Genomic DNA, 23,070 nt, shown 5'->3' on the forward strand with positions numbered 1-23,070 from the left:
TAGAAGTTACCTTGTAGAGAGTTCAGCTACAAACAATTCACCCTGTTCAGAGATCAGATAGAAGAAGTAACCTTGTAGAGAGTTCGGTTACAAAGAAACCACCATGTAGAGAATTCAGCTACCAACTAGGGACCCTGTAGAGACATCAGCTAGAAGAAGTTACCTTGTAGAAAATTCAGCTACAAAGAAACTATTCTGTAAAGAACTCAGCGGCAAACAAATCACCTATACAGAATTCAGCTACAAACAAATCAACCTGTAGAGAGATCAGCTAGAAGAAGTTACCTTGTAGATAGTTCAGCTACAAACAAATCATCCTGTAGAAAGATCAGCTACAAAAAAATCATCCTGTAGAAAGATCAGCTAGAAGAAGTCACCTTGTAGAGGGTTCAGCTACAAAGAAACCACCATGTAGAGAGTTCAGCTGAAAACAAATCACCCTGTAAAAAATTCAGCTACAAACTAATCACCCTGTAGAAATATCAGCTAGAAGAAGTCACTTTGTAGAGAGTTCAGTTACAAAGAAACCACCATGTAGAGAGTTCAGCTACAAACTAGTGACCCTGTAGAGACATCAGCTAGTAGAAGATACCTTATAGAGAATTCATCTACAAACAATTCACCCTGTTCAGAGGTCAGTTAGAAGAAGTTATCTTGTAGAGAGTTCAGCTACAAACAAATCACCCTGTTGAAAGATCAGCTAGAAGGAGTTACCTTGTAGAGAATTTAGTTACAAAGTAACCACCATGTAGAGAATTCAGCTACAAACTAGTGACCCTGTAGAGAAACCAGCTAGAAGAAGTTACCTTGTAGAAAATTCAGCTACAAAGAAACCATTCTATAAAGAGCTCAGCTGCAAGCAAATCACCTATACAGAATTCAGCTACAAACAAATCACCCTTTAGAGAGATCAGCTAGAAGAAGTTACCTTGTAGATAGTTCAGGTACAAACAAATCACCCTGTAGACAGATCAGTTAGAAGAAGTTTTCTTGTAGAGAGTTCAGCTACAAATAAATCACCCTGTAGAAAGATCAGCTAGAAGAAGTTACCTTGTAGAGAGTTCAGTTACAAAGAAACCACCATGTAGAGAATTCAGCTACAAACTAGTAACCCTGTAGAGACATCAGCTAGAAGAAGTTATTTTGTAGAAAATTCAGCTACAAAGAAACCATTCTGTGAAGAGCTAGGCTGCAAACAAATCACCTATACAGAATTCCGCTACAAACAAATCACCCTGTAGAAAGATCAGCTAGAAGAAGTCACCTTGTAGAGAGTTGAGCTACAAAGAAACCACTATGTAGAGAGTTCAGCTGCAAACAAATCACCCTGTAAAAAATTCAGCTACAAACTAATCACCCTGTAGAAAGATCAGCTAGAAGAAGTCACCTTGTAGAGAGTTCAGCTACAAAGAAACCACCATGTAGAGAGTTCAGCTACAAAGAAATCGCCCTGCAGAGAGATCAGCTAGAAGAAGTTACCTTGTAGAGAGTTCAGCTACAAACAAATCACCCTGTAGAGAGATCAGCTAGAAGAAGTTACCTTATAGATCGTTCAGCTACAAACAATTCACCCTGTAGAAAGAGCAGTTAGAAGAAGTCACCTTGTAGAGTGTTCAGTTACAAAGAAACCACCATGGAGAGTTCTGTAATAAATAAATGTATTATATTATAATTTGTACATTTACTGATAAAATCAGAAATATTTAAACTATTTAAAATCTGCTTCATCTTTTCTTCTTCCCGTGGTAAAGAAAAAAAGATAGGTTAAAAAAGTCCCAAAGCCGGCCATAGGGCAGCTTTGGGGTATACAAATACAAGAAGTGAAATCTAATCCAAAACAGCCAAGCTGTAAAAAAAAGAGTGCGGCCATCAAAAAGGCTATGGTAAAAAAAGATGTGAAATCCAAGGTGGCGGCCAAGAAATGGCTGTGATGGTAGATTAATGGTAAAAATTTTAATAACGACAATTCAGGTGAATTTTGTGCCAAGACCATTATATTAATAGTTTCATTTTGTATTTATAATCTTGCTAACAAGTAAACTTTTCATTGTGGGATTCAAAGTGCAGCAGAGTTTACAGGCCTGTATCATTTAATACAGGCATCCACACCTCAAAATGCATCAATCGTTACATGCCTGCCACAGATTTGACAATTTCACAGGCTTGTTACCAGTTTATAATACAGGCCTGTATAAAACGTTAACACAGGCCTGTTGTACATAATAGAGCAGGTTACAGGCCTGCTAACGTACAAAATCGGCTAATTACAGGACTAAATTTTTGTAAGGGTAATAATAGATGGAAAACCAGGACAGCTATATCTTTCAGTTTTTTATGATAATTAAAATTACTCAACAAAAATATGCAGAACTTTAGTAAAATAACACTACATTACAGAATTTTGGCATGTCTGTCAAAAAATTTGTGGCAGGATATTTTATATATGCAAAGTGTGTTTCAGGCACCTACATCACAAAAAGGAGCCCCCACTAGATATGGTGGTTGTGAATATCACCTTAGTGTTTATTAGTATATGATAAACTTTTGTTTACCACCTCCCCTTCAGGTTCTTTGAGCACACCATGAGTCAAAAACAGGGCCGTAGCACTATGAATCTTCTGTAATTTTACATTTGCAAATAGCTTACATAACAATTATACAATAATCACTGCAAGCACCTTTGGGTTTTACACATCATCCAAAATAACATACGTATATCTAACCTCATAAACTTCCTCTGCCTTGATTTCATCGATATGCAAAAATTTTTTCCACACTTGCCCTCGAACTGAGTTAGGTATGCCTTTGTAGATCCTTTTGTATAACTGTTAAATGTAGAATTTACATTATGGGTGAACTAACACACACACAAACATAATAATTGCATCGTTACAAGTTATTTTACAAGTAAAAGGAAAAATTAGGAATGTTAGATAAGGGATCAAAGAAATAAAAGTAGCAAAACAAGGGAATAGCTAGAATCAAGAGAGGTATATCTGCAGATATACTAATGGATATTTAATCCCTATATTTTAGTCTATAACCATGACTGAATTAGGGATTAAATGCTCCTTTAGGTATGACAACTCATAACTTTTTAGCTATTCCCTTGTATCACTACTTTTTTTTCTCTTTGATCTTAAAATCCGTAACTTTTCCTCCTACTTGTTTGTTTACGTCATAGTGACTACTGTGCATACCTCATCAAAAGAAAAAATGATGCCAGACATACCATAAAATTCATTTTGCATCTTAACATGCAATTAATTACTGAAAAGCGAAGTGGCAATTACACACTGTTTTTCTGCCCATTACACAACATTACAAAAGAACAGTACAAGAAGGGTCTTTGTAATCAACCCAGTTGTTATGGAAAATACTGATGTTTAGCATTACAGCTACTAATAGTCCAAACAAGCCATAGGGAATTTTCTTTCTCACAAAAAGGATCAATAATTTTTACAACCAGGTCTTCATACATTTTCACACACTTTGCAAAAAAGTGTTATCCGATTCTGCTGAAATCTTGCATAAGTGAAGAAGACCTTATGCATATTTCAGCAACAAGTTTTGTTTGTGCAAATCTGGTAAACATTAACAGAGTTACATTCATGTAAGAATGATCTATTGTCATGCATACAAGGTAAACCGTTTGGGAAAATAAGTTGAATATTGTGTTGTAGATGAACTGAAGTACATGTAACCATCACAGAAGTGCCTTTACATGATTTTAAGGAAATCAGAATAATTGTCCAATGCAAAACCAAACATGTATATAATAAGCTAGCAAACAACATTAGTAGTAAATAAAAAAACACGATAATTTGTCACACTACCAGGCAAACAAACTATTAGCTGAAAATTAGTACGTAAATGGAGTAATAACTGTAAAAGAGCTTTGAGAAGAAATCAGATTTAAAAAAATTGAATGAAATTACAACCAAGAAAGTAAATAATCAAGATACACTAATAGTACCGAATAGAGCATGCATTCTGTACAATTACAGTTAGTTTACAAACAATGAATATATAACATCATAAGAGAGCAAATACAAACATGCACAACGTAGTTACACAGTAGTACATACTGTATCAGTTCCTTGAAATTTTTCCCAATTTCTTAGCATTTTACCCCATTTCAAAGCTCGCTCTCTTTCCAATTCTTTCACTTTTGGTGGCACTAACACATCAGGCAATTTCTGTTTGCTATAAAAGGAATACATACAGTTGATGGTAAATACATATCAAAAACAATAAATACCTTTCTACTTGGCAGCATTGCTATAATCAAAGCCTAACCATGGACATGTTTTCTTAATTAAATTTGATTACCAATTTTCAGCCAAGCATGCTTTTGACTATGGTTAACAATTGTCAATTTCAACACTGTTTGATATCAAGATTAGTCAACTGTAACAGCTATAATTCATTCTACTTGTTAATTTTTTATAACATAATTATGACTACTGAACCCACATACTGCATCAAAAGAAAGAATGGCATGAGACATGCCATAAAATTAATTTTGCATCTAAACATGTGTGCCAACAATCTATCACTGGGACTAGTGACTATTACCCTACATGACTAAAAGTAGGTTTTCAGCTATGTGGTTGGTCTGAAGGCAATTTTGGGCTTCAATACTACCAAAGCTGTCATGAAGGAAAAGTGAGGCTGGTTTTTGGGTGACCGTGAACTCTAATATACAGGTGATACTAGACATATTACAAATTTAATATAGATAGTTGCCCATGAAACAAGAAAGTGTAATTAATAAGGTTAGTGGCTATATCAAACTCACAAATCCTTATTTTGACTCTTAAGTGGAACCTCAGTTATCCGAATCCCTTGGGTACATAATTCTGAAAAGTTCATATCTCTGAAACTTTGTATAAATCAGCATAAAGAACGTTCTTAAAATATCAGTATTACCAACTACCCTAATAGAACAGTTACATAAGTGGGGTCTGGATCCACTGTACTTACTAATGAGTATAGGGATTTGTGAGTATACTTAACATTTTTCCTACATTTAAGGTCATGGATCTCCTCTAGTGGGACTAGGGATGCATCTATTATTCCATAATCACTTCAAGAATGATAGGTAGTTGAAAGGATTCGGGAATATTCTGGAATAATCGGATGAGTTCTAGGAATAATTTATGCAAAATTACAAGTTTTTCTTGTAGTGTGATGCACTATTCTTTTGGATATAACACTGAAACAGTGCAAACATAAAAACGGTTGAAAACATCAAGATACTCTAATAGAGCAGTCACTTCCTACCGGATAATTCTAATATAGCACTCACTTAAGTAAAAACTCTCACTAACATGCTTTTTCTTACACAAATTCCAGGAATAATTTTGGGAAAAATAGGTAAATTTAAAAAGAACTACCAGAAAGAATAATTGGAAGTTCAAAAAGCATAATAGACTCCTGCCAAAGTGGGACCTCCAGTAAACATGTTAAAAATATGAAGAAAAAAAATCATGCAGTACTGTATATTAGGGATCATGGAGGTTTGCACTTTCTCAATGACCAGAAACCAGCCTCACAATACCTTCGCAGTGCCTTATCAGTGTTGGTTAGTGTATAACCAACTCCAAAAGTGCTTTCAGTACTACCAGAAATGCTTTCAATAAATTGTTGAAAATATATTCAGTATCTAGCCTCCTTACCCACCCATCTACAAATGGCTTAAGAAATGGAAGCTAATTTAAGACTATAAGTGAAATATGGATTTACTTTGGATTCATGGTGGACAGTGATGGAGTGGTATAAGACAAGAAGAAAATAGTGTGTGTCGTATTTGTTGAGCAACAATTGCCTACTCCTTCCAAAATAATGTGCCATCTCAAACAATTACATAATACAATTATTATCAAGAGAAAACTGGAAAAACGGACTATGTTAATAGCAGTAAATTGACTAAAGAAAACACAGTTGCAGATGATGAAAAAGATGAAGAGCCTAAAACTACTCAAACACAGCATACAAAAGAACAGCTCTTTTTAACAGAATAGCCCAAGGTACTATTCTCTACTTCATCCAACAACACATTTTAGATATCACGCAATGCAGCCATTGCATATAGTGGAAGAGCCAGTATTTTGCAACCCTATTACAGGATGGATTTCAGTTGCCACACACCGAACTCACATGACTACTAAAATTCTACCTGAGGTTTACAGCAGAATTCAGCTGAAAAACAGAAGGAGTTGGCAAGTACATGTACCATAACAGATCTCTGGACATCACAGCACCAGCATACTCATATGTATAGTACATGCCTGTAATGGTTCATTTAATTGCTGACAATTTTACCCAGCAGAGCAAGTGTCATGAAACACTTACGTCCCACAAGAGGACTGTGAGCTTTATAAAAGGAAGTACTCTCATCCATGTTTTCAGATAGGAAAATTACAGATAAGCTTTGTGGAGATACAGTAGTAACATTGTCAACACCTTCACATCGACCATTTCCCATGCATAGCTCACATATTACAGTTGGCAGTCAACAAAGGTCTGACGGTAGCAAGAGAACAGAGAATTATTACAAGAGAATTAATTGACAGCCATTTCAAGGGGTCAACAAAGGAGTATTACAAGTTATGAGAAACAAAGATTGTTAAAGCTGCCAAAGCACATGTATTTGCTCAAGATAGTGTAAGCATACTGGGGTAACACTTTCCAGACTCAATGAATAACAAACAGCTATATCAGCAGGCATTTGATGATGGAAAAAGTTGTGATTAGGAAGTTGTCAAAATGCTAGTAGAGTTACTGACAACATTCCAGCAAGTTACCACTGTAATGGAGCTGTTAGGTATCCCTTATTAAGCACTGTTGGGGGGGTGTTTTTATAGGCTTTTAAACCTCCTGCTCTCCCCAGTGATTTTATTTTCACTGATTAATAAAAGTCAAATCAAGTCACTGTCAAGCCTCTGTTCAACCATTCTTGATTATAGCAATGTCTGGTGAAGATTGTTTCATTATCCCCAGCAAATCTGACTGGACAAATGCATTATGGAAATTCCTTTTTTTGCTGCCAGCCTCAAATAGAAAAGTGGAGAGAGTGCTCTCAATCAGTAATGTTATTAAAGTTGAAAACAAAATTGCTGTTATCAAACTAATCTTAGATGATCTCTTACTCCTCAACACAAACAGAATTCAGCTGAATAGGTTTAATCCAGACTATGCGATTGACCTTTGGTAAAGTGACACTGTGACAGACTATTAGACTAAATCAATGGACAAGAAAACCATACAAGAAAAGTCAAAAAAAATATGAAAAGCAAAAAAAGATAAAGCTATTGTACTAAATCTGAAACAAAACTAGATACTGATGAAGATGGTGATTCTGATGACCAAAATACACACAGTTCATCTTTGAACAGCTGAATACTTGCTAGAAGAAAAGGACCAACTGGTAGAATAGTAACTGAAACTATAACATTGTTTCAGCGTTCATTCACAAAGAGCTTAACATTTCACGCTATGTATACAATTGTACATTATGAAGGTGTTACATTATCTCCTATTAACAATATTAGTGGTCACAATATGGTACAAACACAATATATATGCAGTCTCCACTCTGTAAATCAGAGAAAAATACATTTCAGAAATAGTGTGCTTGTGCTGGGAAATAGTCTCAGATTCAGATGAGGCAAACAGGTTTTCTACAACTTCCTTGGACCCCTAGATTTATGCCACACGTGCTTTGAATGTTATGATGCATTGTAATCCCACTCAAACTTGTTTTGTGTGGCTAATATGGCCACGGATGTGAAATGTTTTGAACCCAGCAGGTGGCAACTGTGGAAGAATGACACAATTTAGAGCTTTTATCCATGGTTTTCTGTTTCATCAACGTGTTCCCAGGTGTATATACCAGTGACCACATAAAATAAGACATCGAGATTGGGAGAATGGGCTGGAGCGCTGTAGCCTTGAGACCTGACCCTCCAAGATTGGGTCATGGTAAATGTGTACCCCAACATCTATGATAAGGCTCTGGTTGGTGTATTTGGTGGTATGCCCGCTTACCCATACAAGCTAATCTTCCAGAAGACTAGCAATTACATGCCACCAAATTTACCATGACCCCAGTCAATTCACCGATCAACTGTGCTCTAATATCAAAACTAACGTAAACGGGATGCAATGTATTCACATTTCTCATGCACTAAGCCTACACACGCACACACACACACACACACGCACGCACACATGCAGTGCCATTGCATATCTCTTCCCAGAACAGCTACAAATGAAAACAAATTTTGCTGTGTAAAAGTAGTTCCACCATTTGTGAGTCAGTGCAGAATGATAGTGATAACATTTATTACTGTAACCATGTACCATTTGTGTCACCTTCCCAGACCTTAACCCTGCCATAATCACTAAATAAACTTATTCACTGCAATGGACAGGTGACTTTTGTGGTAGGTCTAGTGAAGCTGAAACCAATGGGAAAGCTGCATGTACATGAGCCTGACACATCTGCAGGTTACATTTAAACATCCCCAATCCCACAACACTGTGACAACAGAGATAAATGTACTGTTTCACCTTTCCACCAGAGTGCCACATGAGGACGTCTCCCATTGCTGATATGCTTAGCCTCTTTAGGGGTTTAGGATGGGTGCCAATCTTATGCAAGATAGAGTAATTGTCTTCCTGGCTATATACGTTTGTGAAGCAAGGCTCTCTATTTCTTCTTTTTTTTTGAAATTGAAGGATGGGCTATAGATGTTAACAGTTAGAGAAGCAATATCCTCTGTGGCTGGTGTAGCTGTAGTCACTCCATGTCTATCTTGATTCCTAGAAATGCCAGGCAAGTAGTGGACCCCTACCTGTGACTGGTCTAATAGGATCAGGAGGCTGTAGATTGTGGATATGCAGTAGTTCCTTGATGTTGCGTGCAGGTACCTTGCCAACAGCTGCAGGACAAAATCATCAATGGTGTCCAGTTCTTTTGCTTAATATCCGAACATTAGGCCAGACATATTAAGGGTAGGGCAAAGGCAAACCTTAGATCGATTAACAGACTCCAAGAGCTACTAGAATAGCCGTGTCATTTATTACTGTGTGTAAGACAGCTATGTTTTTACCATTCTCACTACTCGAAATAACGTTCCACAAATCAGACAATTTCCGTTATTTTATTGCTGAGAACAGCCTTACAAAGGCAGTAATATTAATGTGGCCACAAGCTTTATTTCAAGCCAACTTTTGCCAGCCTACTTGTGCTTGTCAGCTATTAAACATCTTGAAGATTAACTTAAAGCACCTGATTTCCTGCTTGCATTACGAACAGAATGTACATTATGATATGACACTGTTACATCACTTTTGGTTTGCGTACTGAAAAAACCTCAGAACTATTACATTAGTATTTTTTGTGCTTTGTCCAGAACAAATCCATGTTGTACTAACAGTTTGACAGTACACTCAAAAAAAAAAAATATATATATATATATATATATATAGTGCTGGAGTATAATAACAGGGCTCCCGATGTATATATATATATATACATCGGGAGCCCTGTTATTATACTCCAGCACAAGGAGATTAACAATCAGTTACCATTTTTCTGGTTTACTTTTGCTTAGGTATTAGCCTCAGGGAGACAACCCTTTGGCATTGCACCCACAAAATACTTCTACCTTCTTTATAGTGCCACTTGTCTTGCTAGATAGCCAATCACTTTGCTTTGATATGTTGCAGTTAATATTTGTGACAGATAACTCTTGTCCATCCAAATAACCTTTATGACTACTGTCTGGGATATAAGTAGCAACTGTTGCAGCGTGGGCTGCTATTAACGGCACTTGTCAACAGAGCAATAACGGCACAACCAACTTTATTTCGTGTCTAAGTGGTAACTAACGAATATACACGCATGTGTACAATAAAGTGATATGATTGGCTACAGTTCATGTCAGTTATAAATATCCTGAGTTAGTATATGTCAGTGTTACATAGATATAATATTATTGAGCCTTATTACACAACTGAGATACTGCTCCAAACAGAGTGAGGGTAGACATCCCATGATAGAGGGATCAGCAGCTGCAGCTCTGTTCACTGTCCAATACTCATAGGTGATTCATGTACACTAATGGCCTTCCTTCTGAGAGAATATGACGTTCCAGATAAGCTGGGAGAGATCCGATAAATTACACACCATAAGGTGGAAAGCCAGGCCTCTCCCTAATGCCATACCCCACTAGTCCTGAAGATCCACTCATCTGGTCTGGTAAGTAATAAACACCACATAGCTAATGGTATCTGAAACGAACGAACAGCCAGGACCAGTTGGGTATGGCATTATCATACAGTACGATAGTACTGTATAGTAGGGGTTGGTAAGAAATCATATGGTTTCGTGGATTTTCGTACGTTAAAAAAAAAAACGGCCTTGCAATAAGTTTTACTTGAAAAAACCACCTGGAACGCAATAGTACTGTTATAATAATGCTGTATCTTGGGTAAACGAACCGGAAAGTTGAATGGTTCGATGTGCAGTGAGTTTTAAAATTTTCGAAATTCACCTACATTTCGTCTGCCAGCCTGCCTGCTGTAAAACCCGGTAGCGCTAGGTGTACAGCTCCAGAAATTTCAGACAGTCAAGGTAATGACGGCGGATTCACGAATCTGTTATTCCAATTACACTCTGTCCACTGCACCATGCTATTTGCATTCATCATTCATCCGCTTCTTTGTTCTTCTTGAAGGATAATTAATAGCTGCAGCGCTTAATAGTTGCGGCGCTCGCCACAACCAAACACGTAATTTTAACGAAGTGTGTGTAAGATGAGGGTGAACGGGTGTAGTACCCAATGAGTTGTCTCTAGCATTTGTTAATGCTGGGTAGTCGTTTTATATAGTCTTAATTACCAGTTTAGCTTTTAGTGAGGTAGCTAGCTAATAATGTCTTTGAGGGGTGGATCCATTTCGGGATCCAGACTTCTAAAAGCGAGGGTTCCACTCTTATAATGGTGGACTCTCCAGTGATGTTTTACTGTAAAATCATCAACATTTAGGCCATTAGAAATGCAGCTGAAGCCTTAAACAGTTCTTGTAATAGCTTTAAAAGACAAGACGATAATTATTTTAGAGGGGCTTATTGCATACGAAGGTAAAATATAACTGCTTCAAGTGATATTTGTGACCGGATTTGCAAAAAGGGGTCTTCCACGCACATCCAATTCTATAAACTTGGAATACCATAACTTTGTGTTCAAGAAAGATACAAGCCTGAAATTTTCACCATCCGACCAAATTCCAAGGCAATAACGTTTCCCAAATTGAAGTTATGAATTGTCAAAGTTGGTAAATTGGATGTGTGTGTGGAAGACCCCTTTTCGCAAATCCGGTCACATTTATACTATGTGGAAAACAAAAAGAGCATAATATAGCTAGCTAGCTAGACAAAAAAAGTAAACAAACTAGCTATTTAAAAAAAATTAAAATTCAAAAGGAAATAGGGATTGATTTACACGCTACAAAAAGTAACGAAACAAAAAGTAACGAAACAAGTACAAAAATGTTACAGCTGAAATGAGAAATGATCCAGCAGTAAAAACTAAGGAAACAAGATTAGACAATTACTTGCTAAAATGAGACACACTTTAATGCCTACTTTTGGCTAGCATCTTGAAATGAGACAATCAAAATTAGCCAAAAGTAGGGATTAAAGTGTGTCTCATTTTAGTAAGTAGTTGTCTAATCTTGTTTCCTTAGTTTTTACTGCTGGATCATTTCTCATTTCAGCTATAACATTTTTGTACTTGTTTCCTTACATTTTGTAGTGTGTACATCAACCCTACTTCCTTTTGAAATTTTCAATTTTTTTAATAGCTAGTCTTGGATAATCATACAATTGAAGCATAATTCCTTGAGACCTGAGGTACCCACCAATTTGCCAAGTATCAAACTGTAGCAACCACTGAGACGGGAATTCCTGTAATGGCTACTACTGATTTGTTGAGTCTGCTATTGTGCAAAATTAAAGCTTGCAGCAGCGGAAGTTGAACTGTGATTGTTGATAACCCAAATAGCAGGATGGTGGCACCACCTGTATGTGCTGACAGAGAACATCAGTATTTGTTGTTGCCAACTTACCATTCATGAATGATATAGCTTGCTACAAGCCCCTAACTGCCAGGGAACACTGTAGGTACACCTCTACAAGCTAGTAGGTACATTCCTGCAATACGGCAAGCCGGTAGGTACACCCCTACCATACAGAAAGCCGGTAGGTACACCCCTACCATATAGCAAGCTGGTAGTTACACCCAGCAGGCCGGTGGGTACACCCCTACCATATCGCAAGCTACCAGTTACACCCTCACTATACAGCAGGCCGGTAGGTACACCCCTACAATACAGCAAGCTTGTAGGTACACCCCTACCATAAACCAACTGGTAGATACATCCTTATTATACATCAAGCCAATAGTTACACAGCAAGTTGTCAGATACACAGCAGAATACATATCAGAATTTAATCAGAATTATGATCAGATCAGCCTAATGTATTTTGCAGACTGGACTCACGGACTGAGCTGGAAACAGCTTCTTAACAATAATCTAAGCATTATTTATCTCTTGTAATGCTGGACACACCATATCAACTTACAATTGTTGGTGCTACTCTTTCTCTTAAGGTTGCGCATGCCCTAAATTGTTAGAATATTTACAAAAAAGCATGACAGTTGTCAAACCATAGCTTTGTAGGATGGTATAGTTATTCCTACACAGATTAGCCATACTTTAATTACAGTGAATGCACAACTGCAGATTAGTATAAACATAGTGATTTGATATTGAGTATGTGGGCGCCGTGAGACTATGTGGCTATGACACTAAGAATATTTATTTGCGTTGTGTACTAAACAAGAACACGGCGTGTCTGTGGACATTGGGGGAAATATTGTTTGCGACAGGTGACTATGGCAGGTATCCACCAGCTAATATTTCAGCACCAGTACTATTAGCCAACTTTGTCGTCACCATATTTACACAACCAAAGAAATGTGCGACACATTGAAGTAGATTTTATGCTACAGTACTGCTCAGCTTGAGCTAAACTGTTTTTTGAAGCTTTGTCGAAACAGTGAAAATATGCAGCGAAGCAGTGAATATCTAGCCTACTACACTCTACCTGCTACAAGTGGTATAAACAGCAGAAAAGAAACAACGCTGCACTTTCTGTTTTTCAGGAAATTTGCACAACCATTTCAAAACACCATATTTCACCTTTGAACCTGAATTTTCTTATGCTGTTGTTTACTACTCTCCAGCATCCCTAGCCTCCAATTAGTGTAGGTGGTAACTAACCCAGCTGTACACAACAAACACTAATCTGCTGGTTACAAGAACAACGAAATCTTCCACCTGTCGAGGCCATAAAGTTTACACGCAACGAAACGAGGATGGCCCATGATGTCACTATGTAAATAATACAGTCGTTTCCAATCCATATAACATACATTATCTATGATTTGCTGTAAGAATAACTATACTCAATGCAGCCTCAACTTGCTCTAATAATACCTACTTGATTTGCAATTGTTTAGTAATCCACATTTTTCCATATGCCAACAATTAAACTGTATTACATCTAGTTTGGGTATTTATTCCAAGCAACTTTTCACCTCATTCACTAACTATGCATTAGGAATCACCTTCATATGTACTCTTCTTGGTATTCAGCATATATTTTACAGATTCAAGTTTAAAAGTAAAGCCATAGGACACTTGTCACTTCATTGTGCTTTTAATATCATGTATAGAAACGTGGCTGTATTAAAATTTAGTATTTAATACTGTTCTCTAGGCTATAAATTGAGGCAGACAACACAGTATACATGCATTTACAACAGCAATACATAAAATAGGTAGCACGTTTAAACCACTCACTGCATAAAACCATATCTATCAGTAGATTTGTATACAGAAAAATCTGGATCTTCCCAATCTTCAATTACTGCATCATCTGCTCGGCCCTATATTGTTACAAATATTATCATAAGAACAGCTACCTAATTTAAGTAACATATATTATTATGTAGTAATCAAGCAGCTAAGCAAAAAGCTATTCACTTTTGGATAAAAGCACAAATCCACATCATTTCATATCAGAATGGGTGCTATTAAAATTATCAAACGTGAAAGAATATCTAGCAAATAGGGAATAGAAAATATATGGTGAAGCCTTAAAAGTGTTCAATTGTGTGTGCGTGTGTGTGTGTATGTGTGCGTTAATTCTTTGCATCTTATTCACAAACAAAGGATGATCAAATTCAGAAGATGATCAACTGTCCAGATCAGCAGGTCATAACATTCAACACATTGTGTAAAGCCTGTACTTCTATTGTATGGCAAGTTATTTTCAAAGGAATTGAAGTGCAAACAGCTTCCATGAAAATTAAATTCTTCATATATAAAGCTAGTACACAACATACAGTATATACCATAATCAACAATCATACAATCATAAAACACCACAATAGAAGACTTGCACGTGTGAAGCAATGATTGATAGGCGGACATGTTTGCGTGAAGCAACGGTTTCTAGGCGGAAATGTTTTGGGATTACTTTCTATGGCGTATATTGGGTTAGAACAAAGGTAACGAGATTTATTCACTAAGCGCTGGGTGTAGTGGCACTGGGAAGCGGGGCTGGTTTCAAAATAGAATTTCTTATCAATGGCTATGTGAAATAGGTGGCTAATTAAATTTCGATACAGTACTCACCAATTCTAACTTCTTTGCTGCTTTAACAAGTTGGGTGGTATTTATAACACAACTCAACACTGATTCGCTTCATTACAGTCTGTAACGAATCCTAAGAAAGTGCTTTTTAGCCACAACATTGTCCTGAAACATGGCAATAGCTACGGGTGCTTAGCAATTACAATGATTTACGTGATGCTGCAAGTCCTCTATTATACACCACAATAAAGTGTTCAGGTATGCTTAATTGAGATAAGATCTCCCTCTACAAACGGCTAACAATTTCACTGCCTTTCATAACTGCCCCAGCAAATTGATTGTGAAGATTTTCCAGTTCTCATCTCCAAAACAATATTTCCCTTAGCATTGTGATACAATTTTTTTTGTAGAAATGATACTTTTATCACCGTCTACGTTTCCACTGAACTAGTTCACATGATTGCCATTCCTAACACAAGGTCTTCTAGTTGTTTCGCTGAGCCGTTATCGAGATACGTTTGTCTGAAGGCATCAGTTACTCTAGTTAGTCAGTTGGTCAAAAATAAAACACACCAAATGTGACCCAGTCTGGGAAAACCGGTCTTATCACCTATCTAATTACACAATCAAAATCAGCTAGACTTCAGTGGTCTGGCTTTGCTGGCTGCTTTTCCAAAGCCCAGTGGCGATCTGTACATGCAGTGTGGAGCCTTAATGGGGCTCTGGTCAGCCTGGGAATGGCTGTATGTGGCTGTACAGCTCCATGGTGTTGAATAAATACATCTGCTGTGAATTTCCTTTTATTTTAGCCAGTGTTAAGACCTGAATGACACATAATTAGGCCTAATTCATCCCAAAACATTCCTCTTCAATTTTTAAATAGCATCTTTCCCACCTTCCAGGACACCCTCCCCCACCTCCCACCCCTTTTGGAGCTCGCCTGCTAAAGCCAACGTCGGTTTAAAAACTATCTAAAATGGCGGGAAACTTAGCTGTTGACTACTTCTTCAGATCATTTGGATGATCTGGAAGGCAATAAATTGTTGTAAAACGTGTGAAAATTTGGTATGCGTAGCTACCACCATTGGCAAGCTATAACACTCTGAATATTTAAAACCGGCATTTCTCGATACTTTCAGATGGGTGATAAGACCGATTTTCCCAGACTTGGTCCCAAATGTATAGAAATCTTTTCTCTTTTTTTTTGTAGCAAGCTTATGGCACCATTTTAGGTCACACTAAAGTAACTTTTGGGTTTGGTTATATGTCAACAACAGTAATGACGCTGTGAATGTATTTGTGAGGCTAGTTTCTGGTCAATTTTCTTTTTTTGTGATAGTGTGCAAACCTCCATGGTCCCTAATATGCAGTACCAGCATAATATTACAGGTGCAATTAGAATTTTTTTGGAAGTGTAGTAGTGTTCTGGTTACTTTTCTGAATATGCCAATATCTCAGAGTATCGCATAACAAGTCAATTTCGAAGGCAACATTTTCAAACAACACTTGGTACAATAAATTTTGAAAGAAAATATTTTGAATGTAAAAGGTCTAAGAAATATTTTTAGCATGTAAGGCCATGGCCTCAATATTCTTACTTCTAGATGCTACTTCAGCCAAACAGGTGCTTTTTGCCATAAGGTATAGTCCAGTCATTTTATGAAAAAAAGGGGTCAACCTTAAACTAATTGCAACACAAATGGTTTCAACAGTTTCTAGCACAGATAAATGTGCTCTACAACATATCAAAAGTCCCGGAAAATCCCAATAGGGGAAAGTGACCTTTTGCATGACCTTTTTACCCATTGTTAGCAAAAAAATAGGATTTGTGATTATCTTTCAGCTGTACATTATCCAAACTGTTTACATTTGGTATTAAATGATTGCTCTCACTATAAGGAACAAGATGATACTTGTTTGGTTTTAAAGTTATCATCATTTTACCGGACAAAACTGACATTATTTAGTCCCACACACGCACTTAATTAAATTTTTGTTTCAGCTATTTATTGCTTGTCTAATGATAGTTTTCTCATGGCAAGGGACATTTTTATATCAGAGGGTCATAATGAAGACTAGAAGGTGCATGTGTTACCATGGAAACCAAGAAATAAAATAACTTTATATACAATTCGGTTGTTTTCATTCTCTATTGTCATGAAGATGGATTTAATTCTTTATAAAATTCTTAGCCTGACATTGTACAAATTAAGTTAGGTACACACATAATGACATTCATTATAATAAAATTGTACTTTAACCATGGCCATGGTAGTGGAAAATTTATTCTCTTGTGTATATATATGGTAAGTTTTGCTTTCATTCAGTGTTGGTATCTGTATCATCTTCTTCATGGAATGAGAATCTGAGTTGGTGCAGCCTGTTCCCTTGCAGTTGCCACAAACAGAAGAGCATTTCACATTGTATTTCTTGCAAGTGTATCTCATGCTGCTGCAGTCAGTGTGGCAGTTACATCTAATCATTTTCAACAGCTCATCTGGAGCAGGTGATAAATCAGTTAGCACATGCACAGGCATCAGCTTTCCATCATAGTCTTTCCACCCTCATGCAGTTGGCTGCATTTCACTGGCATCACCTTTCCACTCTTGTATTTGGACATATACACAGAAGCTGCTGCATCTCTTGAAGTATGGTATACTTTACGATTTCCTTCCAAGAAGCAGCTAAGCACATTAATGAACTGCTGCTTGTTGGTGCTGTTCGATAAAAAAGTTTCCTTTTTCATGTTCAGCTTCATATTTTTGGTGAAAGACACGTGAAAAGTCATCAACAAAAGATATGGTACATCTGAGGAGGGCCAAACGATGTTCTGGAATGGCTGTGTCATTCACCAAAGATACAAAGCTGAACATGAAGAAGGAAACTTTTTTATCGAACAGCATCAACAAGCAGCAGTTCATTAATGTGCTTAGCTGCTTCTTGGAAAGAAATCGTAAAGTATACCATGCTTCAGGAGATGCTGATGTGATGATTGTACAACAAGCAGTAGAGTTAGCCAGAGTAGCATACACTGTGCTAGTTAGTGATGACACCGATCTTCTTGTATTGTTGCACTATCATGCCTGCTTGGAATCACACAACATATTTTTCAAACCAGAGCCAAAGAAAGCTACTATGAAACCCAGGGTGTGGAACATAACTGCTGTCAAAGAGAAACTTGGCTTTGAAATATGCAACAACATTCTCTTCCTGCATGCAATACTTGGACATTGGGAAAGGTACTTCCCTTAAGAAGTTCAAGTCCAGTAAACACTTTCAAATGTAGGCCAAAGTGTTCAGTGCAGCAACATCTACACCAAAATTACGACATCATGGCTGCAGGAGAGTAAGCACTAGTGGATTTATACAGTGGAAATCCAAAGGAAGGATTAAACTCTCTCCGCTAAAAGCGTTTTTGTGAAAAGGAAGTAAAAGAACTACATTTGTTCTTCCACAAACTTTGCCACCTACTTCAGCTGCTGCTAAATATCACAGCTTCTGTGTATATGTCCAAATACAAGAGTGGAAAGGTGATGCCAGTGAAATGCAGCCAACTGCATGAGGGTGGAAAGACTATGATGGAAAGCTGATAACCTGCGCATGTGCTAACTGATTTATCACCTGCTCCAGATGAGCTGTTGAAAAGGATTAGATGTAACTGCCACACTGACTGCAGCAGCATGAGATACACTTGCAAGAAATACAATGTGAAATGCTCTTCTGTTTGTGGCAACTGCAAGGGAACAGGCTGCACCAACTTAGATTCTCAATCCATGAAGAAGACGATACAGATACCAACACTGAATGAAAGCAAAACTTATTATATATATATATACACAAGAGAATAAATTTCCACTACCACGGCATTGATTAAGGTACAATTTTATTATAATGAATGTCATTGTATCTTAATTTGTATCCATCTTTGACAATAGAGAATGAAAACAACCAAATTGTATATAAAGCTATGTTATTTCTTGGTTTCCATGGTAACACATGCACCTTCTAGTCTTTATTATGACCCTCTGTTATAAAAATGTTATAAAAATGTCCCTTGCCATGGGAAAACTATCATTAGAGAAGCAATAAATAGCTGAAACCAAAATTTAATTAAGTGCGTGGGCGAGACTAAATAATGTCCAGTGAAATGATGATAACTTTAGAACAAATTAAGGTATGGATACCAAACAAGTATCATCTTGTTCCTTATAGTGAGAGCAATCATTTAATACCAAATGTAAATAGTTTGGATAATGTACAGCTGAAATAGAAGCACAAATCCTTTTTTTTTTTTTTTTTTTTTTTTGCTAAAAATGGGTAAAAAGGTCATGCAAAAGGTCACTTTCCCCTATTGGAATTTTCCGGGACTTTTGATATGTTAAAGAGCACATTTTTCTGTGCTAGAAACTGTTGAAACCATTTGTGTTACAATTAGTTTAAGGTCAAACCATAAAATGACTGGACTAGTAGTAGGTATAATGTACACATCATACATGTAGCTTTGTTTCACTGACAACACAAAGTGTTGGACACACAATTGCATTCCCTGCGATGACTTAGCCTGATTATCACTTTTATAAAGGGAATTGTACAGTTTCCATATAGTCTATTGTTCTTCATTTGTAACACTGTTAGTCTGTGTAATGACTGAACATAAGCTGATAACAAAATGCTATGGCCACTTCATTTGACAGTTGGGGCACACACTTGAATGCAAAGTTAACTTCATGATATGTCTGGTGCCATTTTTTTTTTCTTTTTGATGCAGTACACCAGTAATAATTATGTTACAAAACAGTAAACAAGAAGGTACAAGGGGAAAAGGAGGTCATCTACAATTACAGATACATTAGTGGACATTTAATCCCTACTTCAGCCTCAAGGGAGGCCACTACACCTGCAGATATACTAGTGGACATGATTATGATCAGTCACTTAGTGATCACTTCATGAACCTACAGTACTTCATGATCAGTTGAAGCTTAAGGTATTAAATGTCCACTTCTGCAGGTGTAGGCAACCTCACTTTTCATTTCTATGATCCCCAATCCAACTTAAAATTCCAAGTACTTATTCACATATATCATATTTAAAAATTATTAATTAAAAATTGAAGTAGGGATCCAAGCAATAAAAGTGAAACAAAAGATAAATAATGGTATTACATGATAATTATCTGTGAAAAAATCCCTACATTAGCATGTTATAATTATTTTGTCGAATGCCAAAGTAGGGATTTTCCCCACTGAGTTATGTCATCATTCTACACTACATTTTATCACCTGGATATCCCTACTTCATTTTAAAATTAATGATTTCTGGGTTATTTGGTTTTTTCGTTATAGCACACAGCTATAGACATGTGACTGTTCTATTAGGGTGACTGCTATATTAGAGTATCTCAAGTCATCCTTTCACAGACTAGGAGGCATGTCACTATTTCATATTTTCAATGTGCTAGCATTATCAATACAGCCATACACGTGCCAATTATAATAAGGGTGTGTGAATATCACGATCACAAAAATAAATTACTAAGAGGAGTGGTCTCCACACTCAATTCTTATTAATCCGTTAATTAACCCGTTAAGGACCACAGAAATTTATACAGTGCCTACCCTGAAAACCTGCAAGTTTTATGAAAATTATCCATTCTAAAATTTGACAAGTTTGTAGTGTTAGCAAAACTGGAAATAGTAAAAAATATTTTAAATTATAGTGGCAAAATCTCCTAACAATAACAAATAGCACTATCTAATTTAAGTGTAGAACGTACCATCTTCGAATAAAAGGGTGATCTTTCATGAATGGTGACGATCTTTCTTCTTCGCAACACAGTTGTTTAAAATCGCTTGTCCATCTCTATATAAAGCACTCCATCACATGATCTTGTATACTAAAATATTCAGCTCTAATTAAGGAACACTATGAAAGTTGAATTATTAAAATCGGTTCATCAGTGTGCATTTCTTGGGGGGATCCCTGCTTAAACAGTGCTATTATACTGTTTGATACTAAGTCAACAAAATGCAATGGCCACTTCATTTGACAATTGGGACACACGCTCGTATGCGAAGTTAAGTTCATGATACATCTAGTACCATTTTTTTCTTTTTTAAACTTGGTCAATGTAGGCCTGGGCGGTATTGACTTTTACAATACTTCGGTATTTATTATTAAAATATTTAGATATAACTAGTTATTGAATATTTTGACAGGTTAATATAACAACATAGCTATAAAGTGTAAGTCCAGTTGTACTAATTAAATGTTACAAATTTTTAGCTAAAAAAGTTAACATGTTTACCTTGTCTGGTTTTAGGGAAGACCTGCTGGGAGTGACTATATTTCCTGAAGTGCTGAATAATCGCCCAGATGCAGAACTCGTAGCACACACACACAAGTATTATTGTGCTAGTTTGCAAAAATATGTGGGTATTGGCTGTTATATGTTTTCCACCAGGGTAGAATCTCCTCTTCTGAGTCCAACTTAGGTAGTGACAAGTACCTTTCAAGTTCAGTGTCAAAGATCTGTTCTGGTGAGATAAAACGAGATCCCTCCTCTTCATCTTCATAAATCTTGAACAAAGTTCCTAAACTTTTCTTCTTTCGTGGAGGCTCTGACTGCTCAGTAACACTGACAGCAGGAGATGATGGCTGAGTAGACTGATGCTGCTGCTCTTGACAATGGCGCACTATAATGGCACCTTCCTCTTTTACTCTAGCTAAAGCATCATCTATTTTTCTCACATACTTAAACCTCGGATCAAGTACTGATGTGATATCTATAAGGCTCGTCACTTCATCATCCATGTAACGTTGACTGAGATCATCTTCGATGAGATTCTTTAAGGACCGAGTTAATTGAGAGTCAGCAGGATCCACCTTTAAAGTTTTCGACTTTAAAAGCTCGATCATTGGAATCACAGCTGAAACAGTGACGTACTTTTCACCACACAATGCGCTGGTCAACTCATGAAGTGGAGACAGAGCTTTGTCAATGGACTCCAAGACATATACGTCTTGCCAGGTTGGGATTAAATGTGAAGTTGACCTATAGGCAGCGAGAGCTAGCCTAATGGTTTCCTTTTGCTGAAGAATTTGGCTTACCATTTTACCCATTGATCCCATCTTGTAGGGCAATCAGACATGCACTTAATTGTTGAGAATATGGCATCCAATGCAGCGTCAGCGAGTGCGGACTGAAACCCTCTTGGAAAGAGGTTAAACAGCCAAACGAAGTATCTATTCATGAAACTATGAGAGAACTTTAAGCAAGAAGCGAAGAATTGTAAATTTTCCGTCAAGAGAATCTCGAAGGCCACCGATACTACCGTCTTTGCTGGGTTTTGGCATACATTACGCCACGCAGGGATTTTAAAGACATCCGTTGTAAGAGTTAGAATGAAGTACCACAAAAAAGGCGGTTTATCTACACCAAGACAAAGGTACAAAAAGCAGTAAGTGGCAAGTATTTTTATGATTATTGTTATTAATCAGCTAGCCTAAACTCCATTGCAAACGCATGGTGAGACTTGCACACAAACACAGTACAATTGTTGCTTACCCATGTGTGTCTATTTCTTTTTATCCAGCTAGATTCGATAACTACTTCTTACTTGGTCACCATCAAGGCACCACCACAGCTGACTGGCTGAGGCCATGGCTAGCTACTGACATCGACAAATACGATAAAAGCAGATATTATAAAGTCTTTACATTTTATGTATAAATACTTGTTATTAGTATATAGTTCCTCTTGCGTAGCTCAGCTTGATATCATAAACGCTTCGTTACTCAGCTGCAATACTGTGTAAACCCCCACCCAGTTGCTATTCCATTTAACGTACCCTGTTGTAACTTCGTGGTTAGAATGCATGTACTTTCCTTCGACAGTCCAGGTTAGTTTTATACTAAGTATACAGAAGCTGCGAAGTGTTTAGATGGCCTAGACTGAGCAGTAACTATATGGCGACAAAATTTGTTTGGCACGATAGAAGTGCGAAGAAATAGCTTGCTAATAAAACATGGAATACAGCATAATATATTTCGTTATATGCTTGTACACTGTGTGCGTGTTGGATTTCTAGCATCATCAATGGCCTTAGCTTCTGTAGAGCTGCTCTTCCCTGCATGTCCGGTCTTCAGCGGCAGTCCCGAGGGCAGTCCACACTGAAATGAACTAGTCTCAAAGAGTCTATTATTAAGAATGTATGTGAAGGTACATGAAATAGTCAGACATTACTGCTTACCTGGTAGCGAAACGATTTACTTGGTAGCAAAACGCTTACAAAACGAAAACGGTTAGGTAGCATTTAAACGCTAAACGGAACAGAA

The 23,070-nt window shown here is 37.0% G+C and overlaps 1 protein-coding gene across 1 annotated transcript in view; it reads right to left on the reverse strand.

Moving 5' to 3' along the window:
• The window catches only part of LOC136260568 (USP6 N-terminal-like protein), a 97,074-nt gene that overhangs the window by 41,041 nt on the left and 32,963 nt on the right, over positions 1-23,070 (reverse strand). Inside the window, exons 3-5 of the mRNA XM_066054360.1 lie at positions 13,939-14,024; positions 4,089-4,206; positions 2,724-2,825 (exon numbers count right to left, since the gene is read on the reverse strand). Of these exons, the coding sequence (XP_065910432.1) occupies positions 2,724-2,825; positions 4,089-4,206; positions 13,939-14,024 (306 nt within the window). The remainder of the gene's footprint in view (positions 1-2,723; positions 2,826-4,088; positions 4,207-13,938; positions 14,025-23,070) is intronic.

Source organism: Dysidea avara, chromosome 7 (genome assembly GCF_963678975.1).
Source record: "Dysidea avara chromosome 7, odDysAvar1.4, whole genome shotgun sequence".
Lineage (NCBI taxonomy): Eukaryota > Metazoa > Porifera > Demospongiae > Dictyoceratida > Dysideidae > Dysidea > Dysidea avara.